This window comes from Mytilus edulis, chromosome 7, assembly GCF_963676685.1.
Source record: "Mytilus edulis chromosome 7, xbMytEdul2.2, whole genome shotgun sequence".
Lineage (NCBI taxonomy): Eukaryota > Metazoa > Mollusca > Bivalvia > Mytilida > Mytilidae > Mytilus > Mytilus edulis.
Genome location: NC_092350.1, coordinates 61,957,552 through 61,983,218, shown reverse-complemented (window position 1 = coordinate 61,983,218; position 25,667 = coordinate 61,957,552). Strand labels below are relative to the sequence as shown.

Here is a 25,667-nt window from a genome sequence, read left to right as displayed (position 1 = left end):
TGATATCAGACTCGGACTTCTCTTGAACTGAAATTTAATGTGCGTATTGTTATGCGTTTACTTTTCTACATTGGCTAGAGGTATAGGGGGAGGGTTGAGATCTCACAAACATGTTTAACCCCGCCGCATCTTTGCGCCTGTCCCAAGTCAGGAGCCTCTGGCCTTTGTTAGTCTTGTATTATTTTAATTTTAGTTTCTTGTGTACAATTTGGATATTAGTATGGCGTTCATTATCACTGAACTAGTATATATTTGTTTAGGGGCCAGTTGAAGGACGCCTCCGGGTGCGGGAATTTCTCGCTACATTGAAGACCTGTTGGTGACCTTCTGCTGTTGTTTTTTTCTATGGTCGGGTTGTTGTCTCTTTGGCAAATTCCCCATTTCCATTCTCAATTTTACAGTATATCAAATCAGTACTTCCTGTTTGCAGTTAAATGTTTTTCCACTTACTAACAACTTTGAAGACATTTCATATGTTCTGGTCTTTAAGATTATAGGGTTTTGAGCGTTTCCAATAAGGATATTTCCAGAAAAATATTTCAGACGTACTAAAAAAGTAAAATAACAAAAATTCTGAGCTCCGAGAAAAATCGAAATGGAAAGTATGTAATCAAATGGAAAAGTCAAAAGCTGAAACATATAAAACATATGAATAACAACTGTCACATTCCTGACTTGGTAAATTCATCTTGAATTGTAATTTGTAAAACGAAATTTACATTTCCTTTATGGTTTTACCTTGTATATTTGATATTGAAACAACCTTCATTGACTGACGTGATCGTTTTGGTGTTGTTTTTTTGTAGACTAGCTTTAGTAATTTTTGAAAGAATCGTTAGGAACGTGATCCAAATCAATAAGATGTTTATGCATAAACAATTAAATATATTATATAAAATGTAGAATTATAAAAATACAAAATTCCGAGGAAAATTCATATTGGAAAGTCCTTAGTAAAATGGCAAAAACAAAAATTCAAGCACGTCAAATGAATAAAAAAACAGCTGCCATACAGTAGGATATTTTGGTGTTTTGTCTACAATTAGAAATGAATTGACTTTACTAAATACACACGGCTACTACTGCGCATGCCCTTTCAGTTAAGAGATATGTTGATGGCATAAACCTGGTCCGTTATCACAAGCCTAATTCGTAGAATTTAAAATTTGCGTTGCGTTTTCTATGTTGCGTTCCCCGGTTTCTTTCAATTAATCGACAAGTAACCCATTTCAATTTATCTGTTTATAATAACTGTTGTACCTATCAGTTGGAAAAATTTAAGTTCTTTATATATTATCTTCATCTTCTTCTTCTTGTGTATATGTATTGAGATTGATTGGGCGAAGCTTACGTTTCAATTTGAATACGGACGGTCAATTTGAAGATGTGTGTAATACAAGGATAATTGCCGATATAATTATTATTAATGATTGCTAATCACCTTTTAGTGTCACCAAACAGATAAACCAAAGAACTGAGTGTACGATATGAGAGGAATAGTATAGTTTACGATTTATACCATGTATACATGAGGGCCCTCATGGGGTTATTGATTATGTGATTACTTGGCCGTTTTTTTAATGATTATTTGATTATTAAGCCAAATATTTCATGATTATTTGATTACCTAGGACTGTATTTTTAGTTTATGATTATTTGATTACTAAAGATAAGCAAATATTTAATGATTATGTGATTATATTGGCAAAAAATGGTGATTATGTGATTACTAGGACCCCCCCCCCATGAGGGGCCTCATACATGTATATGCTGATTCAGAAGAACAATTCCAATAATTACCAGTATATCATGTTTTGAACTGAACATAAAGCTGGACATCCATGTATCTAAGATTACTACGTAAGGTTTAGCTTGTTCTCGCTTTATATGTTATCTTGTCTTAAACGAAAACTAGCTTCCTTAGCATTATCACATATGCATATCCAATATAGACAAAATATAAAGAAGTATTAATTTTGTTTATTTTTCAGAGTCAAGTACAGGTAATTGGTGAGTTCCTTTTGATATATTTCACGTATTTTGATAATATATGATACTAGTTTTATTTGTTATCTTTCATCCAGCAATCATCAGCAAGATAAGTTCACTAGGAACTAGGAGGGAGAATTAAACGTATTGTACATAGAATGCAAATTTTTGATACTCATATTTTAGAGTACATTTAATCTTCTTAAGGATGTTCGCTACTCTGTTTCAAAATAACAAGCTTTGATAGAGACTGTTATAAATTGATTGTTTGGAAATAAAGAAACTAAAAAAGCATAAAAAAGATAGGGTCGATGTGCTTGTTTTCGAGGTATATGCCTATGAAAATTTGGCGGGAAACAATTCTCTCTAGATTTTTCATACACTTTACCTTTTAAAAAGATGAAATAATAACAAGGATTTGATAACATTTTCACAGAAGACCTTTTAACCTATATGTAATCAAATTATGACAAGAAAAGTCAGTGGGCAATTTCTTTTTAATGGTACTACATTTGTATATGGATAAAACCAGAGGATTCAGAAAAGCTGGCATACAAAAAAGGAGTAAACATCCTTAAGTAAATTATGTTTCCTCAGTATTTAACCTCAAGGGAAGGTAACCATTGTAAATGTATGTATCTAGTCATTCAGTAATTACCAATATCTTCGTGTTAAACGTATGCAGTAACTTAAATGTCTTTTTCACAGATAACAATGCGTATGTTGGATGTTTTATTGATACAGTATCTCAAAGACTGTTTCCACATCAATACTTGTTGAGCAGATATCATCCAGATACAGAAAACAATATGTGCTTGCTTTACTGTAAAGAAAAGGGATATATGTACTCTGGAACACAGGTATTGGTGTAGTAATGCAAAGATAATTTAACATATTACACACGTAATTAGACAATATTTTGATTGAAGGAAAAAGACATCTGAGAAAAGTACTTCAATTCCGGAAGAAACTTATTATTTCCAGGCTCTCACTTAATTAAAATAGTTTTCTAACAATATGCCAAACAAAATAGTTAAATTTATTTTATTATGAAAGACTTACAAAAATAATGTTTACGTTCAATTAATATATGGTCATTTTGATAGATTTTCTGTTTGCAAGAGTACTCCAAATACTCCAAATACTAATTTTCTTATCCCAGGCATATATAACCGTAGCCGTATTTGCACAACCGTTTTGGAAATGTTGGGTCACCAATGCTCTTCAACTATGTACTTGTTAGGCTGTTTAAATATTTTGATCAGAACGTCACTAATGAGTCTTATGTAGACGACACGTGCGTCTTGCGTATGAAATTATAAGCCTGGTACATTGATAACTATTATTCAAAACACATGTCAACAGAAATAAAAAAAAAACCCACAAAGGTTATATTTGCGCTGTCATGAAACCATCTATATACAGTTGCTTCCGAAATTAGTTCTTCCTTTTTGTTTGCAACAGTCTATGTACGAAAATGATTTTACATTTTATGAGTTACAGCATAACATTTTGAAAGTGGGTTAATATCAACTATTAGTAGTCTATTAATATTAACTATTAACTGTATTGCAAATATCCCGTTTACATCATCGTATAGTGAAGTACGTCGCACATTCGTGGGTTATTGTTTGTCTTCTGACAATTGAACCAATTAGCACATAGATAAGTGGCACTTCGATGAAATTTGATTTTTGTTACAAAATTATTGTCATCTTTTTGAAGATAAAGTACGACACAAGTTACATGTTGACTAAATTATATAAACAAAATTCTTCAAACACATGAGACCTTATAAAGAGGTAACGCTGATAAAGGCACAGGGGAACCAGAATGTATCGGTATTTAATACAGCGATGATTTAGTGTCCAGACTTTTACCTTACACGTTGGATATATCAAGTAAACAACCCCTTCACGAATATGAGGTAAACGTGCATGTCAATGGGGAGATATTCAGCTTTATCTTACCTCCTATACATTTCTGGGAATATGACGGGTTAAACGCGTCCTGGTGGAGACCGTGTTTATTTGGTATTAGGTTAGTAGGGAGGCGGGGATTATTTCATACGCAGTTAGTATTGGTGTTTCTTCCCTTTATAAAATCAAAAAGGTACTGAGAAAAAATCGTAAAGGCCGTTTCAACAGACGTAGAATTTGATGATTAAGATGGAATAAATTCATAAAACAAGTAGCTAGTTTCTTAATACTAACAGTATCGAAGTCTTGCTCATTATGATATGCCACTAGTCTGTATTTCACATGTTAAGATACTGTGAAAGTACTATTATTCGTGGGGTACCAATTTTCGTGGATTTCGTGGTTGATGAAAACCACGAATTTAAGTATCCAACGAAATGCTTTTTTCATACTTGATTCATTATGTAAATTCTAAAACCACGAATTCAAAAATCCACGAACCAGTAAATTTCTCACAAACCACGAAAATTGGTACCCACGAAAATAAGTACCATCACAGTAGTCGGTAAGATAAATTCGTTACACAGTGTGCTAGTGAGGTAATACGGTAAATATGGAGTCAGTAATATGAAATTTACTGACCCCATATATACCGTATTAGGTTACAAGCACACTATGTAGCTTATATTATCTGCAAAAGACGATAATAGAATACAAAAAAAAAACACCATTGCAAACTCACCTTCATCCCATCAATATCATTGTAGTCATTATCAAAGCTAATTCTGAGTTCAATCAGAATACGTAAAGATCATAAAACTATATTTTTGAATAAAATTAACATTATGAGAAATACAACAAAAACTGTATATTTTTGTGAATATAAATGGAGTGGTGGGCTGCGGCGCCGACTTGTTCACCACGACACATTTATGATTTTATGTTAGAATAAATAAATATGGTTTGAAGAGGTATGATGAGTTGATTCTTAAAATATCAATTATATATCCATCAAAAGATTGATTTTTTTTTATTTATGTGGTAACCAGTTCACTAGTAAACACTAATCTGGAACCATATTTTGACAGTTCAAATCGTCGTCAGTCATGAACAGTCTTGTTGAATTCAAATGTACATACTATTGACCTTAACCGAATTAACATAGTTAATAATTTTTAGTATGGTTTCGAATGCTATTGTGGAGATGACCCTTATCAACACTGTCCTGATAAATACGTACAGGATTATGATTGTGATATGGAGTGTTATGGCGATTCTGGTCAGATGTGTGGGGGATTTTGGAGGATGTCTGTGTATAAAACAGGTAAGGGATTTGAATCGTCAACGTGTGTAATTTCTTTTTTTTTTTTTTTTTGAAAATCATCATTAAATATTTTGTATTTCTCATTTCACGGTCAAACGATTCATTATAATTCGATGGATACCAATTTTAGTTAATTTTGTTGGTAGTGTTGAACAAAGCAATTAACTGTTTAACAGTAAACAAATGTTCTATAGGACTGTATGAAGAATTGGACCAAACCACAAAAATAAATATCCAACAACAAGTAAGTTGCACTTAATCCACGAAAATTGGTACCCACGAAAAAAAAATGAATCCACATGTTGTAAGTTCTATCAGAAAAAGGACAATATTTTGTTTTGGTCCAATTGAATCTTTTTTTGGTGTTAATAACTTTTTAGAAAAGAAAGAAATGACAATCTAATTGTACATGAAACTTGGATGTGCTTCTAGATAGAATTATCATCGTTGTTAGTTTTTATTTCTTACAAAGCTTTTTTTAAAAGAGCATTGCTTTCTAAACCATATTGTCAGAAAAAAACGAACATAAAACCCATTTGTGATGTGGCTACTCTAGGTAAGATAAAATCCATATCTCAATCAAAGTTCTGTATCTGTTTTTGTTCACGTTCTGTCCTCGTATATTGAGTCGGATTCAAATTCAAGTATTATTTTTTATTCCAATGTTTTTTTTTTCTCTCTATTTCAGTTGGTAATAATATAATGGAATATATGCCTTTAACATTAATTCTACTACAAACCGTTTATTTGTCAACAAGTTTAATAGATAGAAATATGAAGGATTGCAAACGTTAATTATAACCTTACACATTCGATTTATCAAACTTTAATGCAAGACGACAGATGCCACATGTGAAACATGAACTTCTAACCTTACATTTTGGGTATCTGGGATTTTGATTGTGGTTTCTGTTGCACAGTTTTTAGTTTTTCTATGTTGGACAAGGTTCACATATGTCACAAAATGGCCAAAAATATCAACTTAATCATAATATATCAAAAAGGTCACAATTTGATTTGTAAATGAGTTTATTGCAAAAGCCTTCATGCGAAATAAATCAGTTCTTTTCATAAGAGTACAAAATATTCTCCAAAGTAAGTTCATTTTGGACATTTTGTCAAAATATAAAGATTGTGTGCAATTTTCAGACGTAAAAGCACTGGGCAATCCTTTGCCGCCACCTACGATCCAAAATTGTTTGTAACCAAAAGATTCCAATTTTAAAAAGGAATTCATTAATATAAAAACCATTGGATCGTGGATAGCGGCCATGGTTAATTATGCCAAAAGACAATTAAAATAATGGATTTTTTTTAAACAAAATTAACCTTTAAATGCAATAACGCTTATGTAACTGGTCATAACTTCGTAAGATTTAAAGGAAGGTGTCAAAAAATATCTATTTTGTCTTGATAGTATAATCACAAGAATATATATGCGAAATTTGTAAATAATTTCAAGATTTCAAAAACACCGAAAAATTTGGACCAATTTGAACTCTTCGTGTACTATTATATGTTTGTTGTCTTTATATTTTATCTATCTATGTCGTTGTAACTTTTTTTTGACTTATGAGTTTTGAATGAACTTTCTGTATCTTTCGCCTCTATTTTGAAAAGCATATATATCCATTGGAAACATATAAATCACAGCACAAACACAACATCAATGGTTTCAAAGTAACTTCTAGAGAAGGGCGAAATTAAAGGCAGCAATGAGTTGAATGGGTCCTGCTATTCAGAAATAAATAATATATCAATACTTAGTACGATTTGCATTAATTTTATCGTGAAAGTTAAACTAGAATATTTGCAGTATTTTGTATTGATTCAAAGTTGGACCTTAGCCTTTTACTATTTACATAATCACATTCAGCTTAATCTTCAATGGGAAATAGTTATAATTACAATAAGTGGCTGTCAGGTTTTCGATTTATATCAGTTGATTTATGATTGATGGTTATCAAACAAACACGTTAAATAGCAATCTAAATAAAATCTGTTTTTGTAAATGTTTTTTACAGGATATCTACCATATAAAGAGGAAAAATTGCAATATCAGTTAATCTCAAATAGGACGATACTTACATCACCGTCTAACCAAGTCCTAACATCAAGAAGTAAAGTTGATTGTGCACGGTATTGCTACATATCTGACAACTGTAAACTGTTTGTGATTTCCACAGCAACAGGACAGTGCAGTTTGCATAACAACTACACCGTTATGTGTGACGGGGTTCAGGACGTACAGGAATTCAAAGTTTATTTGATGAAATGAATGTAAAATAAGCCTGAAAAAACCCACTAATACACAAAAATGTCTAAAACTTACAGTACTAAAGTGAATTGGTGTCATCTGGCTATATTTATTTATACATATCCAATTAAACTAAGTGCGGCATGGCGGATTGACATGACTAATAAGCACATGTTTTTTTTGTTTTTTTTTTTAAATCGCGTTTTTGTGCTCATTGAATTCTTAAGTCTAGATTTGCAAACAGTAGGATTAACACTCAGTGCAGAAATAATCGAACATTATTCTTCGTGGTAACCTAATCTTAAAACATAGTATTATCAAATTGTGATTCATTTACTTTATACAGAATTTTTGAGAATAGTTACAATAATTGATAACATTTTCATTTCTGCTAATGAGAGATAAGGAAAGTAAATATGTTTAATCTTATATGTTATTTAGTGAGTATTTATATATATTTTATTTAGAAAATTAGTGTTTATGACCTCATTACACTAAATCCTATTGACATGTGATGATTGATACAAATGTCAAGAAGATTATGATCTATCTGTAAGATTCAATTGACTTTAAATTTGTTTTCACTAATGTTCTCTTATTTTGGTGTTGTTTGTGTATTGTTTGTGTTTTAGATGCTATTTTGTCTTGAAACGATCTTGTAATTTAAGCATATTGATACCAAGTTTGATATTGTGTCATGTAATTGCATTTTAGGTTAATGAAGGGTTGACCGCCCACAAACATGTAGAAATTTTTTTTATCCTTCACATTACAATGTTTAAAATTAAAAAAATAGTGTCACTTTTCATATTGCTTGTCAAGTTAGATTTACAAAAAGAATAAAATAGTTCTTCTAAAAGGTATATTTGTTTACTATTTGTAAGTACAAACCTCTATAATTAATAATAAATGAATGACCTTAAAATTTTTGAAGAAAAAATGCCTCATCATGATAATGCCTCAATTGTAATTTAATAAAAAAAATCTAAAAAATCTGTGTTGAACATTTTTTAGATATTTATTTCCAGTTTGTTTTCCAATTCAGTGTCACTATAGTCATATTGATGAGCTATTTAATCACATAAATATGGACGTATCAATAAATGTGTCAATCATGTAGTACCTTTTAATGATTGTGTTGGTAAAAAGTAAAATCACAAAAATGCTGACCTCCGAGAACAAGTCAAAGCAGAAAGACCCTAATCAAATGGCAAAATCAAAAGATAAACACATTGAACGAATAGATAACAACAGTTATATTCCTGACATGGCACTGTCATTTTCTTAAGTAAACAATGATAGACTAAACCTTGTTTTATAGTTCGCTAAACTCTCACTTGCAGGACAATCGCAGAGCTATTTTGACAACGATCTGTGAACAAAACAAACAGATATATTAGGACAAATGTAAACAAAATATATACAGGTACATCAGTCAACATTGTGTTATTATCTTAATTTTAATAAAACAAACAAATATGTGAACCAACTCTGGCACACTTACACAATGACGGGATGAATAGTTAAAGAACCACATAATCAAAGGCACATCAGAAGGCATATAGACAAAGCATGTTAGCAAAGCCAAAATATAACAATACAAACATTATTATAGAACAACAATACATTTACAGGATGAGTAATTGCAGAGCCACTTCATATGCAAATAAGAAAAACAGATGTTGCAACTGAATGTTATCTGCTCTTAGGTTTGTTCTTCTAGAAAATTAAAACAATGGAGAAAAGAAATATATAACATATTGTTTTTCACTACCCCTTTAGAGATGGAATATATAAATGGCATTTGTTTAGTTTTTAAGTAATTATTTTTTCTTACAATTTATCTGTATTAATCTGATAATTCGCCACCAAACAGGATGGACACTATTAAATGTCCATTGTGGTAGACATTACGATTGCGGATGTTTTCGGTTAACATGTCTTTTGTACATTAAACATAGTAATGTTCAAACGAAACACATATTTTCGCATATACATTCCAGCTAGTCATTTATAACATTTTTTTTCTGAAAAAGAAAATAATTGTGAAATTGTTAATATTATTCTCATTGAAATATAACTTTATCTAAAAACATATACTTATCGGTTTTAATATGCGGTAATTTTCAAACCCGCAAATGAAAAAAAAATAACATATTTAAATGAACGTTTAAATTCGAATGTTTTGATTTCCTTTACCTGTACATCAAATGATAGTTCTTATCTTTTGTTACAAATACGTGTTTCAGTAAAAAGTGGATGTGCAACAGTAGAAACATGTCATAAAAATGACAAAAGATTTGGTGTGATTGCCAATGAGTCAACTCTCCACAAGGGACCAGGTGACACAGAAATTGTCACCGTACGGCCTTCAACAATGAGCATATCTTTATCGCATAATCAGCTAGAAAAGGCCCCCAAGGGACAAATGTAAAACAGTTTAAGTGTGAAAACTTACGGGCTTATTTATGTACAAAAATGAACGAAAAACAAATATGTAACGCACCAACAAACAGCAACCACTTAATTACAGGCTCCTGACTAGGCACAGACACTAATATACAAAATGTGGCGGTGTTAAACATATAAGCGGTATCCCAACCCTTCGCTATATCTGGGACATCGGTGTAACAGTGTAACATAGGAACGAACTTTTTATATAATTAGGTTTAAACCTTTCTTTTTTGCTATATTGCAATGTTAAAAAGAGACTGTGTCATATCGCAACCGACATGAAAAGAGCATATTATTCATTTTTTTTGTGTGCTATATATAAGGTCAAGCTATATATAAGGTAAAAAAAGATGCATGGATTAAAATAGTGAACAGCTTGTACAACTGGATCATAATTATGGTAGAAAAAAAGAAAAATCCCAAAATAAAGCATCATCTAAAAAAAACCAGCAACAATTATCTTCATCAAAATTAAACGTGAATGTTGAATCAAAACGTCTTGCATTTTGGTAATTTATAACACATATATTTTTCTACTATACGGGCAAACCAAACCAATCGAGTAATTCAGATATTCAGTGAAACACGATACTGCAGTTGGTATGAGTAATTTGAAACATTGTGTGATACATTACAAATCATACAGGATCTATTTCGAGCGTTTATTTCATCATGAAGTAAGAACTAATGGATAACAATTACATGAATAATTTGACTTTAGAACCTTTTAATTGAAACAAAATGCAGAGAAATATCACTCGGTATTTGTCTTCGTTGTAGTGTTTATTGTCTCATTTGGTCGTTCTATGTTTGTGCCATTGTTTTGTCAGTTTGTTCTTGACTTTTGAGTCTGACCGTCTAATCGGTATAGCCTGCCTCTATTTTAATTTTCTTTCGAAAAATTTGTTTTCTTTTTTAAATATCTTAAAGATATACACACATTTTGTGCTGCTTCGTCCAAATCCGAATGGTTGAAGTCATCAGAATCTAGGAAATGATTAAAAACGAATCAATCATTTAAATTAATTTGTTTTCACTTAAGATCTACAAGTCCTATAGCCATTTTTGAATAAGAAAACAATATCATGGTTTCATTGTCAGATAATTTTTGTTATTTCTAATAGGGGAAAGGTGGTTATTGGTGTTCATTACAGAAATTTATAAAATACAAGTAAAAAAAAAGTCTGAATTTTCTTGTTCGCTCACATCTTGCATTCGTGTTCACAGACAGCAGATACGAGATCCATCCACACGAATGCAAGATGTGAGCGAACATTTCGAAACGTGCAGTAGTGGAAAATTTACCGTATATCCGTTCTATAAAATGAACGAATCGAACAAATATAAAAGACTGGCAAAGGAAGCACACTTTATAAATGACTTTCAGCCAAAATTAAACGGATCTACGTAAACACGTTTGATTTATCTCCCCTTACCGTTATTGTAACGTAATAAACGTTACCAACGGCAGTGTCGTCAAGGACATTGTTAAAACGTCGCCTGAAGATTGGTTGAAGGCATGAAAGCGCTAGTGACAATATTTTAACGAACTGTTATTATTTGATGTGAAATGTAGTTTGCAAATTTAAAAATATTATTATATATATATATATATATATATATATATATATATATATATATATATATATATATATATATATATATATATATATATATATATATATATACATTATAATGCACCCAAGCCATCTTTTTTCATTTGTTTTTTTATCAATGGCTTAACACTTTTTGTGACGAGAATTAAACTGAACTTGTCAAGATCAAAATTATTTCCCTTTACTGTATCAAAGTGCCTGAAATGACGTAACTGACATTTGGATATGTGATGTGAATATAAATGACTTTGTCAATTTTTTATATGAATGTCTCAATAAATGATCAGACAAATAGTACTGCAACTGATATCGAAAAAGACGCTTAGTTAACGAGTTTAATGGTCCGGAATAACACACGGCTGCAAATTGTTTTAAATGATAGAATAATATCTATATTTTAATTTCCGTCGGGTCGTAAAAAGTTTCTATGGTCACATTTTTGTATTTTATCCCTTTAATGGGGGTACCCCTCAATTTACGGTTTTGGGTAGTTACCTTAAAATCCAAAAATATATTTTTTGGTTAAATTTCCCGCTATTTTCGTGAATATTTTCTATGCACATATCATTAACGATCATCGGAATGATGAAGACATAAATATTATACCATCTCCAAGTAAAACTTTCAAACTAAAAGTTGGCTGTTTTTTAGATAGAAATTTAACGCGTTTTTCTTTGAAAACGAGAAAACATATGATTCTAAAACAGTATTTGACATTTGAGAGGACACAACATATTATTGCGATACTGCAAGCAAATTTTGTTGGGCAAATTCCAAACAATTTTGTCAAAAATTCAAAAATAAAACATCATTTGTACCTTTTTTAATTACGGAAATTTCCTATCCGTCAATCAGCTCCACCATTTATTTTTTTCATTCACAATCAATTTGATAGTTTCGATGTGATTATGTAGATTTTGTAGGAGAAGTTAATTTATTTTTGAGTGATTTGAATATATATAGTAGTTCTTTCGTGTATTTTCTGTAAATAAGTTATATTTTTGTTAATAAAATTTTGACTTTATATAAAAGTTAACCAAATCCTTCGGATAAGAGGTTTTTCCGGATACTGACTATAGTTGACATTGTGTGAAAATACATTGTATGTCAATGTTTAACCTCAGAGCAATTAATATGAATGCAAGTGGTCGGGGGGAAAAGTACTATTGAAGTTTCGCAGAGATTTGGTGTGTGACAAGGTAATGCTAAAACCAACTTCTCTTGATATTCTGCTTTCCGTGGGCGAATCATCAGTGATGTTATGAGACTTGCACCAGAAGGCAAAATTGGTGCGTCTTTAAATTAAATTGATTGATTGATTGTTGGTTGCTTAAAGTCCAGTGGCAAATATTTCATGCATGTTCAGGACGAGAACAAGCTAACAATAAAAACAATAGGTAGGTTTTGTCATAATAGAGGCCATTCGGGATGATGATCGGGAAAATTTAGACTGCCACTGGAAAATGATGGGTTATTGGATTGGGACAGAAATTTTCCATTGCAACATGCCACCTACGGACCCCTTAAAGAGTTGATGCAAAGGTTTTTAACGTGCAAAGAATGTGACACTCCCTTTACACGAGGCAGCGGATTTAACGTCCCCATTCTGACCGGACGTGACTGCAAACTTGATACATCCCGCACAGCCAAACGGACGCCCAACTTCGTTTTACTGCCGGTCGGGGGAAGACCAAGTGACCCTATTTCGTTTCCCCAGTCACCCCTGGGGAATTTTAATTAGAAACAACAGAAATCCATATATGTGATCAAACTGATCGACATGTAACCTCACAACCTGACACTTTTATACGATCTCGCGCTCAGTTTCTTCCTTGTAGTTTGGATATGAAAACAGGGTTTTTGTGTAAAAGAAAACCCTTAAAAAAAACCAGAAAACTACGCAAAACTAAGTCCTCTAAACGTGTTAACAGTCTTTTAAGTTGTGCTTATTAATGTGAGTAATCATTTATCCATGCATAACCAAGTACTTATTGAAGTCAACACCTGTGCAATTAAGTAAAACAGTCACTGAAAAAATAGAATTTGAACTTGCTGTCAGTTCATTAATAACGATTGTTAGTGATGTGATTTGTTTTTCCATAAGAAAAAGCCTTTCTCATGTGGCACATCCTCTATATATACCGATCAATTTTACCCAAGATTGTCTCTGATGCTTACCAAACTGCCAAACTCCAGAACTAACTAGATATTGTGACACCTTACAATTCAGACACAGTGGGGCCAAGGGATATGAATTATAGAGTTTAGCTCAGACCTCAATTTAGGGGATGCCATATCTGCTGCAGTAAAATTGAAGTCTATATTAAGATTTTCAGAATTACACCAAGGTGTGTCTGAAAATATCAAGGATACATTAAAAGAAGAACAATTACTTCATCCTGCCACCAGTGGTCTTATGAGCTATGTCCTCGTTTTGGTATTTCGATGGAAATGATGCCCGCATAGCTTGTTAATAGATATAGGAAGATGTGGTATGAGTGCCAATGATACAACACACCATCCAAGTCACAATTTATAAAAGTAAACCATTATAGGTCACGGTCCGGTCTTCAACACAGAGCCTAGGCTCAAAAGTTCATTTGATAGTTAATCGATGAAAAATAACACAAAGGCGCTTCTGAACTGTATATTGTCCCTAAAGATAACAAAAATTCGTAAATGTATGGCTATTACAAAGTCAATTGTTTCTGTAGCAACATTCGCCCCTTTACATTTGGGACTGGCAGTGCAGATACATCATGCATATGCATCTGGGAATATGGGTCACGAACATTGATCGAAACTTTGTACTCACATTTCTTTTGTGTTTCCTATGCAAAAGGAAGACTATATCTGACGAGTTTGACCAAATCATGACGGTATTTACGCTCCAGATAGCATTTGTACTAAAAAAAAACTGTGTTTGCTTTGAACAAACTCTGTCCTGCGCCGAACTTGTTCTTATAAAAAAGGGAAGTGTCTTGTAATGCTAATATGCGTACTGAATCCGCATATGATGACTAAGAGATTGATTCATGTCCCTATTTTATGAATACCTGAGCTATTGTGTGTCGCTTTTAAAAGTTATATAAGGATCATGACTGAGTTTGAATTACAACATTAGAAAATTGGCATTGCATTGTATAATTTTTCATCCTTCTCTTAAAAAATCAATGAGTTAACTTTTTTACCAGGATTATCCTACTAAAAAAATGTTCATGCACCTAACTGACTTTGTTTTACACTCAATTTTTTTTTAAACCTCGCATTCGCCTCGGGTGACTATAGTATATTTTGTGTTATTACTGCTCTGTCCAGACTTTGCAAATACACAATATGTATTTATCTATAACTATATACTAATTTTCACAAAATACACAACCTTTAAGATGCAAAATTAAAAACACTGTTTCAGCGCTTGAATTTTGTTTTTTTCAAAGATAGAAAAAATATTGAAATAATTTGATAAACTGGTGTTTTATACTTTAGAAAATAATTCTGTAATATACTATAGTGAAATACTATACACAATATGAAAGTTTATGGATGTGAAAAGGTCAAGGCCACTTCTTCTTTTGCTATGTCTTAAATGGAAAAAAATCAGAAGGTTCCAAATCAACGCCATTTTGTAATGGCAGCTCTTCATATAATTAGTCAAATTTGTCGTTTTAACATCGTTTATAGCATATGCCTATGATTGAATCGTTTTTGTAGCATTCTATTGAATAAATATCAGAATATTTCTCCTTTTTGTTCTTGTGTTTGAAATATTGATATTTTTAGGTCTGACCTTTGACCTCAATTTCTCAAAATTGTGACCACTCTGGATTTTTACGACCCAACTTTTCTTATTGTACACGTTGTCCTCTTTCCATCGATATATAATTTAGGTGTGTGTTCTTCCGGACCATTAAAGTTTTAAAAAATGAACTCTGGTTGCAGTACTAAAAACACTATGTGAACTTGGGACTGATATCCTTCGTAAGTGCATTTTTAACTCAACATATATGACAATTGTTATACTATAACGATGTAATGACTTTATTACAAATATCAAAAGGTTGATATAAACAAGTCTAGGCAAAGAGAGTAATTATTGTTTATCTTTGATTTATTTGAAGAAAGTTCTTTTTGGGTAAATTTCAGCGGTAAATTCATAAAATATATGATTTTTTAACCCACATTATTGGTGTTACATCTAGAGCAGAACCACAATTGCTATATAGCCTACAGCTTTACATAATTGAATACATTATTTATTTCAAGAAACAAAAACATATAGAACTTTTGTTCAAAACACTATAAGGAAATGCTTGTACCACGTCAGGAATATGACAGTTGTTTTCCATTCATTTGATGTGTTTGAGCTTTTGATTTTGCCATTTGATTGGGACTTGCCGTTATGAATTTTCCTCGGAGTTCAGCATTTTAGTGAGTTTACTTTTAACTGATTTTAATGTTATATTAAACTGGAAGTAACATAAGAGATCCATTATCAAATCAAATAATCAAAATCTAAAACACATCATACGAATAGAAAACAACTGTCATATTCCTAACTTGGTACATGCATTGCCTTTTGATGAAATTTGTTGATATACCATATTGTCTACTGTTAGTTGAGTTTGGATATATTTATTTGTAGAGGATTGAGAAATAAGGTATTGCAACTTATATTTAAGCGGTTATCAAAAGTACTAGGATTATAATTTAGTACGCCAGAAGCGCGTTTCGTCTACATTAGATTCATCAGTGACGCTCATATGAAAATAGTTATAAAGCCAAACTGTAGCACAACACATGGTTATTTGGAATAGTAGTTTATTAAGCCGATCTGATCTGGACCAGTGTCCATAACGGACGGTCTCCCCATAACAGTACAAACAATAGTTTATCTAAAGCTGCATAGACCGATGTGTCCCATACAATAAAATACACAAGTATATCATTGTATATATACAGAATATAAACAGTGTTAAGGTTTCTACGAATTTGACCATTATAGAGCTTAAATCAAAAGATACAGGGATGAATATCTATTAAGTTGACATGTTTTGACCAACCTGGAAATTGATGTTTGAAGAATACACGTATGTCCAGTGTTTTAACTAATTGTTGTTGCTACATGTCACCACCTGGTCTGCATGTAAATATGTTATATGCAACGTAGGGGTCAATTGAACAACCTTTTACAAGGCTTGATGTTCTTAATAGATATTCCCCTGTATTTATTTTATTCAATTTAATAAACATTTTGATAATATATAATCATAAATATAAATATAAATATATATAATATATATTTATATATATATATATATATATATATTAAGCCCATCATATTGTCACAAAACAAAACAAAGTTGAAGAGTATAGAGGATCAATATTCCAAAAAGTTTCCCTTTCCACCTTTCGGATGCGAGTGCTGCCTTGTGTAGTGGCATACGCCTGTTTTTTTGTTTTTTTTTTATCGAAATCTATTGGGGTGTATTTTAAATGCAAGAGATATTGCTCTCTCTTATTACGGGTCGGTTGTTCTAACCCCTTTCCAACGGACTATCATCGTTTCTCAAGACCATACGCGCAAGTGGTGTCAAGAGAGAGCCAAAAATTCATTCCTTGAAATGTTCTCCCGGGGACAGGGATCTAACCTGGAACCTCTGTGTACGTAGTCAGATACCATTACCACTACATTACGTCTGTCCTTGTTTATTGTTTAACCCCTTTAGAAATAAATAGAAAAAGATATGGGATATGTTTATTTTTATATTAATTGTCTCTTTTCAATTTACATTTTTCTGTCAATTCGACACCTAACAGGACGGAACATATCAAATGTCTATTGGTATAAACACAACGATTCTAACAGACTTCGATGTTTATTTCGTATGTACATTAAACACATCATGTTTAAACGAAAGCCATTTTTCGCACATACATCCCAGCAAGTATCCTTTCTGAAAAAATAGAATGAAAATATTGTGCAAATGTTAACACCACTATCATGTAGGAAAAAAACACAGTGAAAACATGTTCTTACAAGGACAGGTTCAATTTTAGGTCTGTTATTTACAAAATCCGTTGATGAAAACAAGTGATACATTCAAATTCACATTGAAATTCGTTTCCTACAGACATCGTTTAATTTCCTGTACGTATACATTATATGAATAACACATATCTGAGAGGGTGATAGAGCAGATTTTTACCCCGAGAAAACATTCGAACATGCTTTGTCGAAGGATACCAATCCCTTTATCACCCTCTCAGCTATGTGTTATTTTATTTATTATACAGAATGTCCTATCATTATTGTCTTTTACAGATGAATTATATCTAAAAGTATTTTTCTATGACGTCACTTATATAACAACGTTACGGGTATTAGAAAAATCAACAGAAGTGAAGCAAGATGTTTTATTTTTCTATGTTAACAGTCAAATAATATAATCTGAGCAAAAAGGTAGAACTTAAGCATTGTATCTAATAACTTGATGTAAATTCAATTCATTGTCCCTTAAATTATCGATTTTTGATTGGTCTAGACGAGAGGGTAGGTAACATTCAAAAAAATTGTCACCCTCTCAGCCATGTAATAGAGTAAATTAACACCCTCGTCTAAGCCAATAAAAACATGGCATTTTAACGTGTATTATAATAATAAATACTGGCTCATATCTATGGTATCTGATACCTGCTTCAGAAATATTCTTTGAAGAGAATTAGAAATAAAAAGAGAAGATGCCATGGTTGAAAATGAGACAACTCTCCACAAGAGACCAACATATTACAGACATTAACAACTACAGGTCATCGTGCGGCCTTCAACAATGCAATAAGTCCATACTGCACAGTCAGCTACAAAATACCCCTAAATGACAATGTAAAACAATTCAAACGAGAAAACTCAGCTTAATTTAAGTACAATAAATGAACGAAAAACAATTATGTAACACATAAACGAATGACGACCACTAACTTAAAGTTGGTCTGCAACAATTTCTATTCACAATTAAATATTTATCAAGTCCATCATATTAGGTATAAATATACATAATATATTTATATAACTAGGTACTGAATTTCAGTGAATGTTATATTAAAATGGGTAAGTCAACCCTCCCCCCCACCCCCACCCCCTGTCGTTTAAGGTATTAATTTTAATTTTTTTAAAATCTTTATACAAGTAAATCGACGAACTTTTTCACAGTTTCCATGTTCATCCTAGGGTTTTTGTTGTCTTTATATTTCGTAATCGTTGGGTTTAGTCTGTCGCCCTTTCATCATAAAATTGATGGAATCCAAAATGACGACGATTTATATATATAACAGAAATATCAAAATTATCGTCAGCATTTATCGAATGCCATTTAGTCCACTTTCTACATTTTTTTTCAAGAATACAATAAAACATTTCAATTCATAAACACGAAATTCATGATTCGGAATTAAACATGTTAAATACATGTTAAACTAGGAATGTGAGTAAAATCTATACAAATATCCATTTAATTAAGAAAATGGGTTAGCAGATCCTGCTACATCTTTGTCAACCGTGGTGTTGCTTATTTTAGTACAAACACGATAATATATATAATTCATTAGGTCCCATTCGGGAAAAAGGAACGGAATTGTAGTTACCACATCATGAACATATCAACTATAATCTGTGAAACAGATATTACACAACGGTCACACAACTAGCGATTGCGTCCATAAACCTTATAATGAGATGATGTCAACTTCACCACTTGGAGATGTTGGTTTTAGAGATTCATTTGAATATTAACCATCTATAAAGGAAATTATCATAGGAAATCCTGGGACATCGTATCCGCTCCGAGATACATAATCAATATGTAGGTGCTGATGGAATGTTGATGCATAGAAATTAAAGGGTTCACAATTGGAAGCTGTAATCATCTATTTTGTCGTAAACAAATATTTTAACCGATCATCGTTGTCAAAGTATTGATGTAAGTGCTGCATAAAAATTAAAAGGTTCACAATTCGAAGCTGTAATCATCTATTTTGTCGTAAAAAAATGTTTTAAAAGACCATATTTGTCAAAGCTTTGATGTAAGTGCTGCATAAAAATTAAAATGTTCATAATTTGAAGCTGTTATCATCTATTTTGTCGTAAAAAATGTTTTAAACGACCATCTTTGTCAAAGCTTTGATGTAAGTCCTATAAAAGTTAAACAAAAACACATAGACTGTCTGTTGACAAAGCACACAAGCAAAAATGAAAAGACAATAATACCCAAAAAAAATACTATAGCAAAATAACACATTGCGGAATGTATAAATATCGGTTCACGCTTACAAGATATCAATAAAACCATGATAAACATTGAAAGCTACACTGCACTAAGACAAATACAGATAACACTATGAAACTTCATTGATATATATATTTTATCTATTAAATGCATTGCTTTCAGATAAAAATCGTTTACACCTTTTGCTATCCAATTTTATGACAATTCTTAAGTATGAAAATAAGCTTTTACATTGTATTTAATCAATTCTTTGTTCAAATAAGTGAACAAACGTTTTAATTTTACAATAAGAGTGAACTTTTCCAATTGACGTCTTTTTTTGTGCGAAATCGGAAACGTAAACTTGTATTACTTATTGTTCAACATGTATGTTTAAGATACTTATCTATGAAAAAGACCATTAATATAGACATTGGTCTTTTTAATATGACTTGCAGTTAAGTACTTTTTCCGTTTATAAGCTTTGTAAGTATGCATTGATAAAATAAGAAAAAAATTCATTATTCGGCTTTCAGATCTGTAATTTATAATAGTTTGAGACTATAGTATTTCAGATATGAAGTTATCGTTTTTTTGTTAAAAGGAGCTCCTTAAATCTAACATTCATTCTGTCGTTTAGATTCGTAAAAAGTATCATGGCTATGCAACTGTTTTGGTTGTTGATGTGTGTTTACTCTGCAGAATCATTGAAAGTAATACTATGTTAGTCTATTTAGTGTATACTTATTATTATATTCAGTTTTGAGAGCTTAGCACCGACTGTAACGCTAATTATTTTGCATATTTGAAGAATTTATCTATTTCTCATTGACAATTTATGCGCGTCTGGCGTACTAAATTATAATCCTGGTACCTTTGATAACTTTTATGATATTATAGTTTCATCCTATAAGACCTAGTGTGTTCAATATTAGGTTTAAAAACACAAAATAAAGTATTTTAATGAAGATTAACAAATATCGGTGTCCTTGTTTTTGAAATAAAGGTCATTTGGAATTTGGCATTATATAAGTGTATCTAGATTTCAGAAACTATGAAAATATAGTTAGGATTTCATGAGACTTTAAACAATGGCATTTTTTATTTACATTGAATAACATTATGAAAAGTAGAGTAGGGTAACCGTTTTTTTATGACACTACATAGATAAAATCAGTGGATTTGGAATATCAATAAGTAAAAAACAAAACAAGTGAACATCCTCTATAGTACATGTATATTTAAGAAATATCACAGCTGTAGACACTGCTTAAAAGAATTGATGTTTAATGAACTGGTCTAAAACAATGTTTACCAGGTTGCTGATTTAACTCATTGGGACAAAATGCACAAACACTCCAGTATAGACACAATCTAAATATATTATTTTGATAGTATTTATGTCTACTATGAAACGTTAAAATTCTTGAGAAATTTTCCTGATGACAAAAGTGTTGTATGTTCTTATAGCTACTGGTTATGTGCCTATACTGGTTGACTGATAGTCCCCGAAGGTATCAACAGCCTTATTGTCAAGAATTCGATACTGGCATGAACATACGAATTTTGTGTTTTGAAATTGCTGTTACCAAAATTTTAAATTATTTTAAATTCAGGAATGTATCTCCATGCAAAGCTCTAATTCCTTGTTCGCTGTACCTTTATGTCTTTTTTGATTTGTAGCAATCACATTTTGAAAAAAGCTTTGAAATTTATATTCTGGTCCCGAGCATCACTGAATATACATTGATTGTCGGAATGCGTATCTGGTGCAGAACAGTTGGTATCGTTTATGTAATGATACTTAATTGATTACACGACAGTATAATATATATGTGATTTATCTCATTATAATTTGAGGTTAAATACAGAAACATCATTTAAAAAAAATACAAAACTTGTTTCCAACTAAACATTACTTTCCATATTAATTTACCTTTCTAAACAAAGAGTTACAAAAAAAGAATGAAATACTGTTTAACAATATATTAGATTATTTTCTATCGTTGAACATGTGGAAGTTTAATCTTTATCGATTTCTTACATCTTTAAAGTAAGTAAATGTTTTTTTTCATAATTTCTGCTCCTTAAAATGTTGGGGTTTTGATCGTTTCTAACAGCCTACGTTGACTGTTTTGCGGCACAGTAGTTTTAATGTATTTTTTGTATGAATTGTACGGACTGAGATCACTATCAACATGATAATATGATAACATAGTAAGAGACTTGGCGCTTTCGTGTAAGTCCATTCATATGAATTAAAACCACGATGACGAATAGGCGGCTGTTGAAGTGTCAGATAAGGAAAAAATACCAACCTGATATTAACTGTTCCTTTTGTTATCAGTATGATTGCATTTTACTTGAAATAAAAGTCACTGAATCATATTATTGAACTGAAAATAAGGCTGTCCATCAATGTATTTAAGATAACGTCATAAGGCTTTGCATGTTTTTGGCTTTGTATGTATTCCTTTCTTGTTTTACATGTCTTAAGCTTCCTAAACATTAATTCTCAAGTTTATTCGATGAAAAACGTAATTGTAAAAGTATTAAGTTTTGTACTGTAACTGCTTATTTTTCCGTGTCAGGTACAAGTTATTGGTCAGTTCTTTTTTTTAATACTTCATGTAAATTGATCCAATATGATACGAGTTTATATCTATTTTTCTCTCGATTTTATCAAATTTCATAAAACACCATCGTCTTTTTTCATCGGCAAGATATTATTCACGACATTACAGAAATAAGGGGGGTCGTGAACTTCCTATATTGTCAGCATTTTTAGCTCACCTGGCCCGAAGGGCCAAGTGAGCTTTTCCCATCATCCGTCGTCCCTCGTCGTTAACTTTTACAAAAATCTTCACCTCTGAAACTACTTGGCCTAATAAAAACAAACTTGGCCACAATTATCATTGGGATATTTAGTTTAAAAAATGTGTCCGGTGATCCGGCCAACCAACCAAGATGGCCGCCATGGCTAAAAATAGAACTTAGGCGTAAAATGCAGTTTTGGGCTTATAACTCAAAAGCCAAAGCATTTAGAGCAAATCTGATGTGAGTAAAATTGTTTATCAGGTCAAGATCTATCTGCCCAGAAATTTTTAGATGAATCGAATAACCCGTTGTTGGGTTGCTGCCCCTAAATTGGTAATTTTAAGGAAATTTTACTGTTTTTTGTTATTATCTTGAAAATTATTATAGATAGAAATAAACTGAAAACAGCAATAATGTTCAGCAAAGTAAGATTTACAAATAAGTCCACATGACCGAAATGGTCAGTTGACCCGTTTAGGAGTAATTGCCCTTTATCATGTTTATAGTCAATTTTCAACCATTTTTCGTAAATCTTAGTAATCTTTTACAACAATCTTCACCTCTGAAACTACTTGGGCATATTTATCCAAACTTGGCCACAATTATCTTTAGGGTATCTAGTTTAAAAAATGTGTCCGATGACCCGGCTAACCAACCAAGATGGCCGCCATGGCTAAAAATAGAACAGGGGGGTAAAATGCATTTTTTGGCTTATAACTCAAAAACCAAAGCTTTTAGAGCAAATCTGACAAAGGGGTAAAATTGTTTATCAGGTCAAGATCTATCTGTCCCGAAATTTTCAGATGAATCGGACAACCCGTTGTTGGGTTGCTACCCCTGAATTGGTAATTTTAAGGAAATTTTGCTGTTTTTGGTTATTGTCTTGAATATTATTATAGATAGAGATAAACTGTAAACAGCAATAATGTTCAGCAAAGTAAGATTTACAAATAAGTCAACATGACCGAAATGGTCAATTGATCCCCTAATGAGTTATTGTCTATAGTCAATTTTCAACAATTTTTATCAAATTTGTAAATTTGTACTAACATTTTCCACTGAAACTACTGTGAAACTAAGTTCATTATAGATAGAGATAATTGTAAGCAGCAAGAATGTTCAGTAAAGTAAGATGTACAAACACATCACCATCACCAAAATACAATTTTGTCATGAATCCATCTGTTTCCTTTGTTTAATATTCACATAGACCAAGGTGAGCGACACAGGCTCTTTAGAGCCTCTAGTTGTTACTTTAAGCCGATTTCAAATATGCATTACTCAAAATAAATCTTGTAAATAATGAATCTTTTTCCATCACATGGAACGTAAATTACATGACTGTTTGAAAAGTAGTACACTACAAGGACAGGTACCACTTACGTTGGTTTTGTCTTGACATTTATAGTTTAACAATATGTCAGTGTTAACTTCAAATAGGTATTCAATTGTCTGTTGAACAGGTAGCAATGATTACGTTGGATGCTTCATTGATACACCTACTAGACTGTTTCCTTATAAATATTTGTTGAATAACGGAAGTCATCCACCAGATATGGAAAACAACATGTGTTTGCTTCACTGTAAAGAACAGGGTTACATTTACTCCGGAAAGCAGGTATTGTTGTTATAATTCAAGGATATATAAAACACTTTATCCTCCAAAGACAATAATGTACTGTATGAAACTAGATGAAAAAAATTGACGAGGTAAGGTTACACCAAGCCACCTAAAACTTTATCATTGTAGAGGCTAGGTAGTCGTGTGATGCAGCGCGTCGGGCATAGCGCAACGATTTGGTACCATGATATATCAGTAGCATGATTTCGAATCCTGGTCATGGAAGAACAAAAAAATACAAATTTAACATTGTTGGGCTAATATTTAGACGAATTATATATACAGAATGTGTTTTCAGCCTTGTATCACCATCAATGTTGATCTGATGGAAAAAATCTGTTTTAGAGTTGTCACTGGTTGAGACGTACTTGAAATAGGATTTTTTTTTTTCTGTGACGGTATCCTACATAAATTTGTAAAATTCTCTACGATAGATGATTAAGCTGATCGTCCTGCCTTATACATCATGTACGACGTTAAATAAAAACTGACGGGGAAAGGTAACAACCAGCTACATAAAGTTTTATTATTGTACAGTCTAGGTGGTCCAGTTGTTTAGCGCATCAAGCATAGTGCAATGCGATTGGTGCCCCTATATTTCAGTAGCATGAGTTCGAATTCCGATCAGGCAAGAACCAATGCCGGGATTTGAAGTCATGCTACTGAGATATCATGGGTGACACCAAATCGCATTGCACTATGTCTGACGTGCTAGACGACTCGACCACATAGGCTCTTAAAAAGAGAGTCCAATACATTAGGTTTACAGTTGTTATTAACATGAATCAACATTAAGATAGTAGTCCCAATCGTCATTATCATAAACGCTATTATTAGATTCAGACATCCATACTGTTGACCTGAACCTAAAATACAGATTTAATTATTTTAGAATTATGAGGAATGTTGGTGTGGTGATGACCCTTATTGGTACTGCCCTGAAAATGTAGACGATTATTACAAAGAACCGCGTTATAACTGTGATCGTGAGTGTCTTGCCGATTCTCAACAGATATGTGGGGAGGATGGAGAATATCAGTATATAAAACAGATAATGAGACTGAATCGTGAAAAGACATTTTAAGAAAAGGTTGTAAGAATGACATGATAATGTTAGTGTAAAACCTCAGTAAATATTCTTTTTTTCATAATATCATGGTGAAACTGAAGAAAAGTGTTATTGCATTTATTAGCAATACTTTCTAAATGTATAAAATAAATTACTTACCAGAATGAAAGAAAATCCACTATAGGATTAAACACATTTTTTCTAGAGGTTATTGAAGTGTAAACCGGAGCGATTAACTCACAAACTGAATAAAAGTCCGATAACCTCTAGCAAAAATGTGTTTAATCCTTATAATTCTTAAGCCAAATGATAGCGATTTTTAAGAACATTTCTTTTGTAA

The 25,667-nt window shown here is 31.8% G+C and overlaps 1 protein-coding gene across 1 annotated transcript; it reads left to right on the top strand.

The window, feature by feature from the left end:
• Positions 1 to 595: 595 nt before the first annotated feature.
• On the top strand, positions 596 to 25,342 carry LOC139483305 (sialate:O-sulfotransferase 1-like). Its single transcript, XM_071267334.1, has 6 exons — positions 596 to 602; positions 1,992 to 2,003; positions 2,698 to 2,849; positions 5,088 to 5,232; positions 24,101 to 24,255; positions 25,151 to 25,342. Exons 1-6 carry the CDS (start codon positions 596 to 598, stop codon positions 25,340 to 25,342), a joined length of 663 nt encoding a protein of 220 aa, XP_071123435.1.
• The last annotated feature ends 325 nt before the right edge of the window (positions 25,343 to 25,667 follow it).

Coding starts and splice junctions, on each gene's coding strand:
- LOC139483305 (XM_071267334.1), top strand. Junction 2,850..5,087: donor ATATGTACTCTGGAACACAG/GTATTGGTGTAG, acceptor AATAATTTTTAG/TATGGTTTCGAATGCTATTG. Junction 5,233..24,100: donor GATGTCTGTGTATAAAACAG/GTAAGGGATTTG, acceptor TCTGTTGAACAG/GTAGCAATGATTACGTTGGA.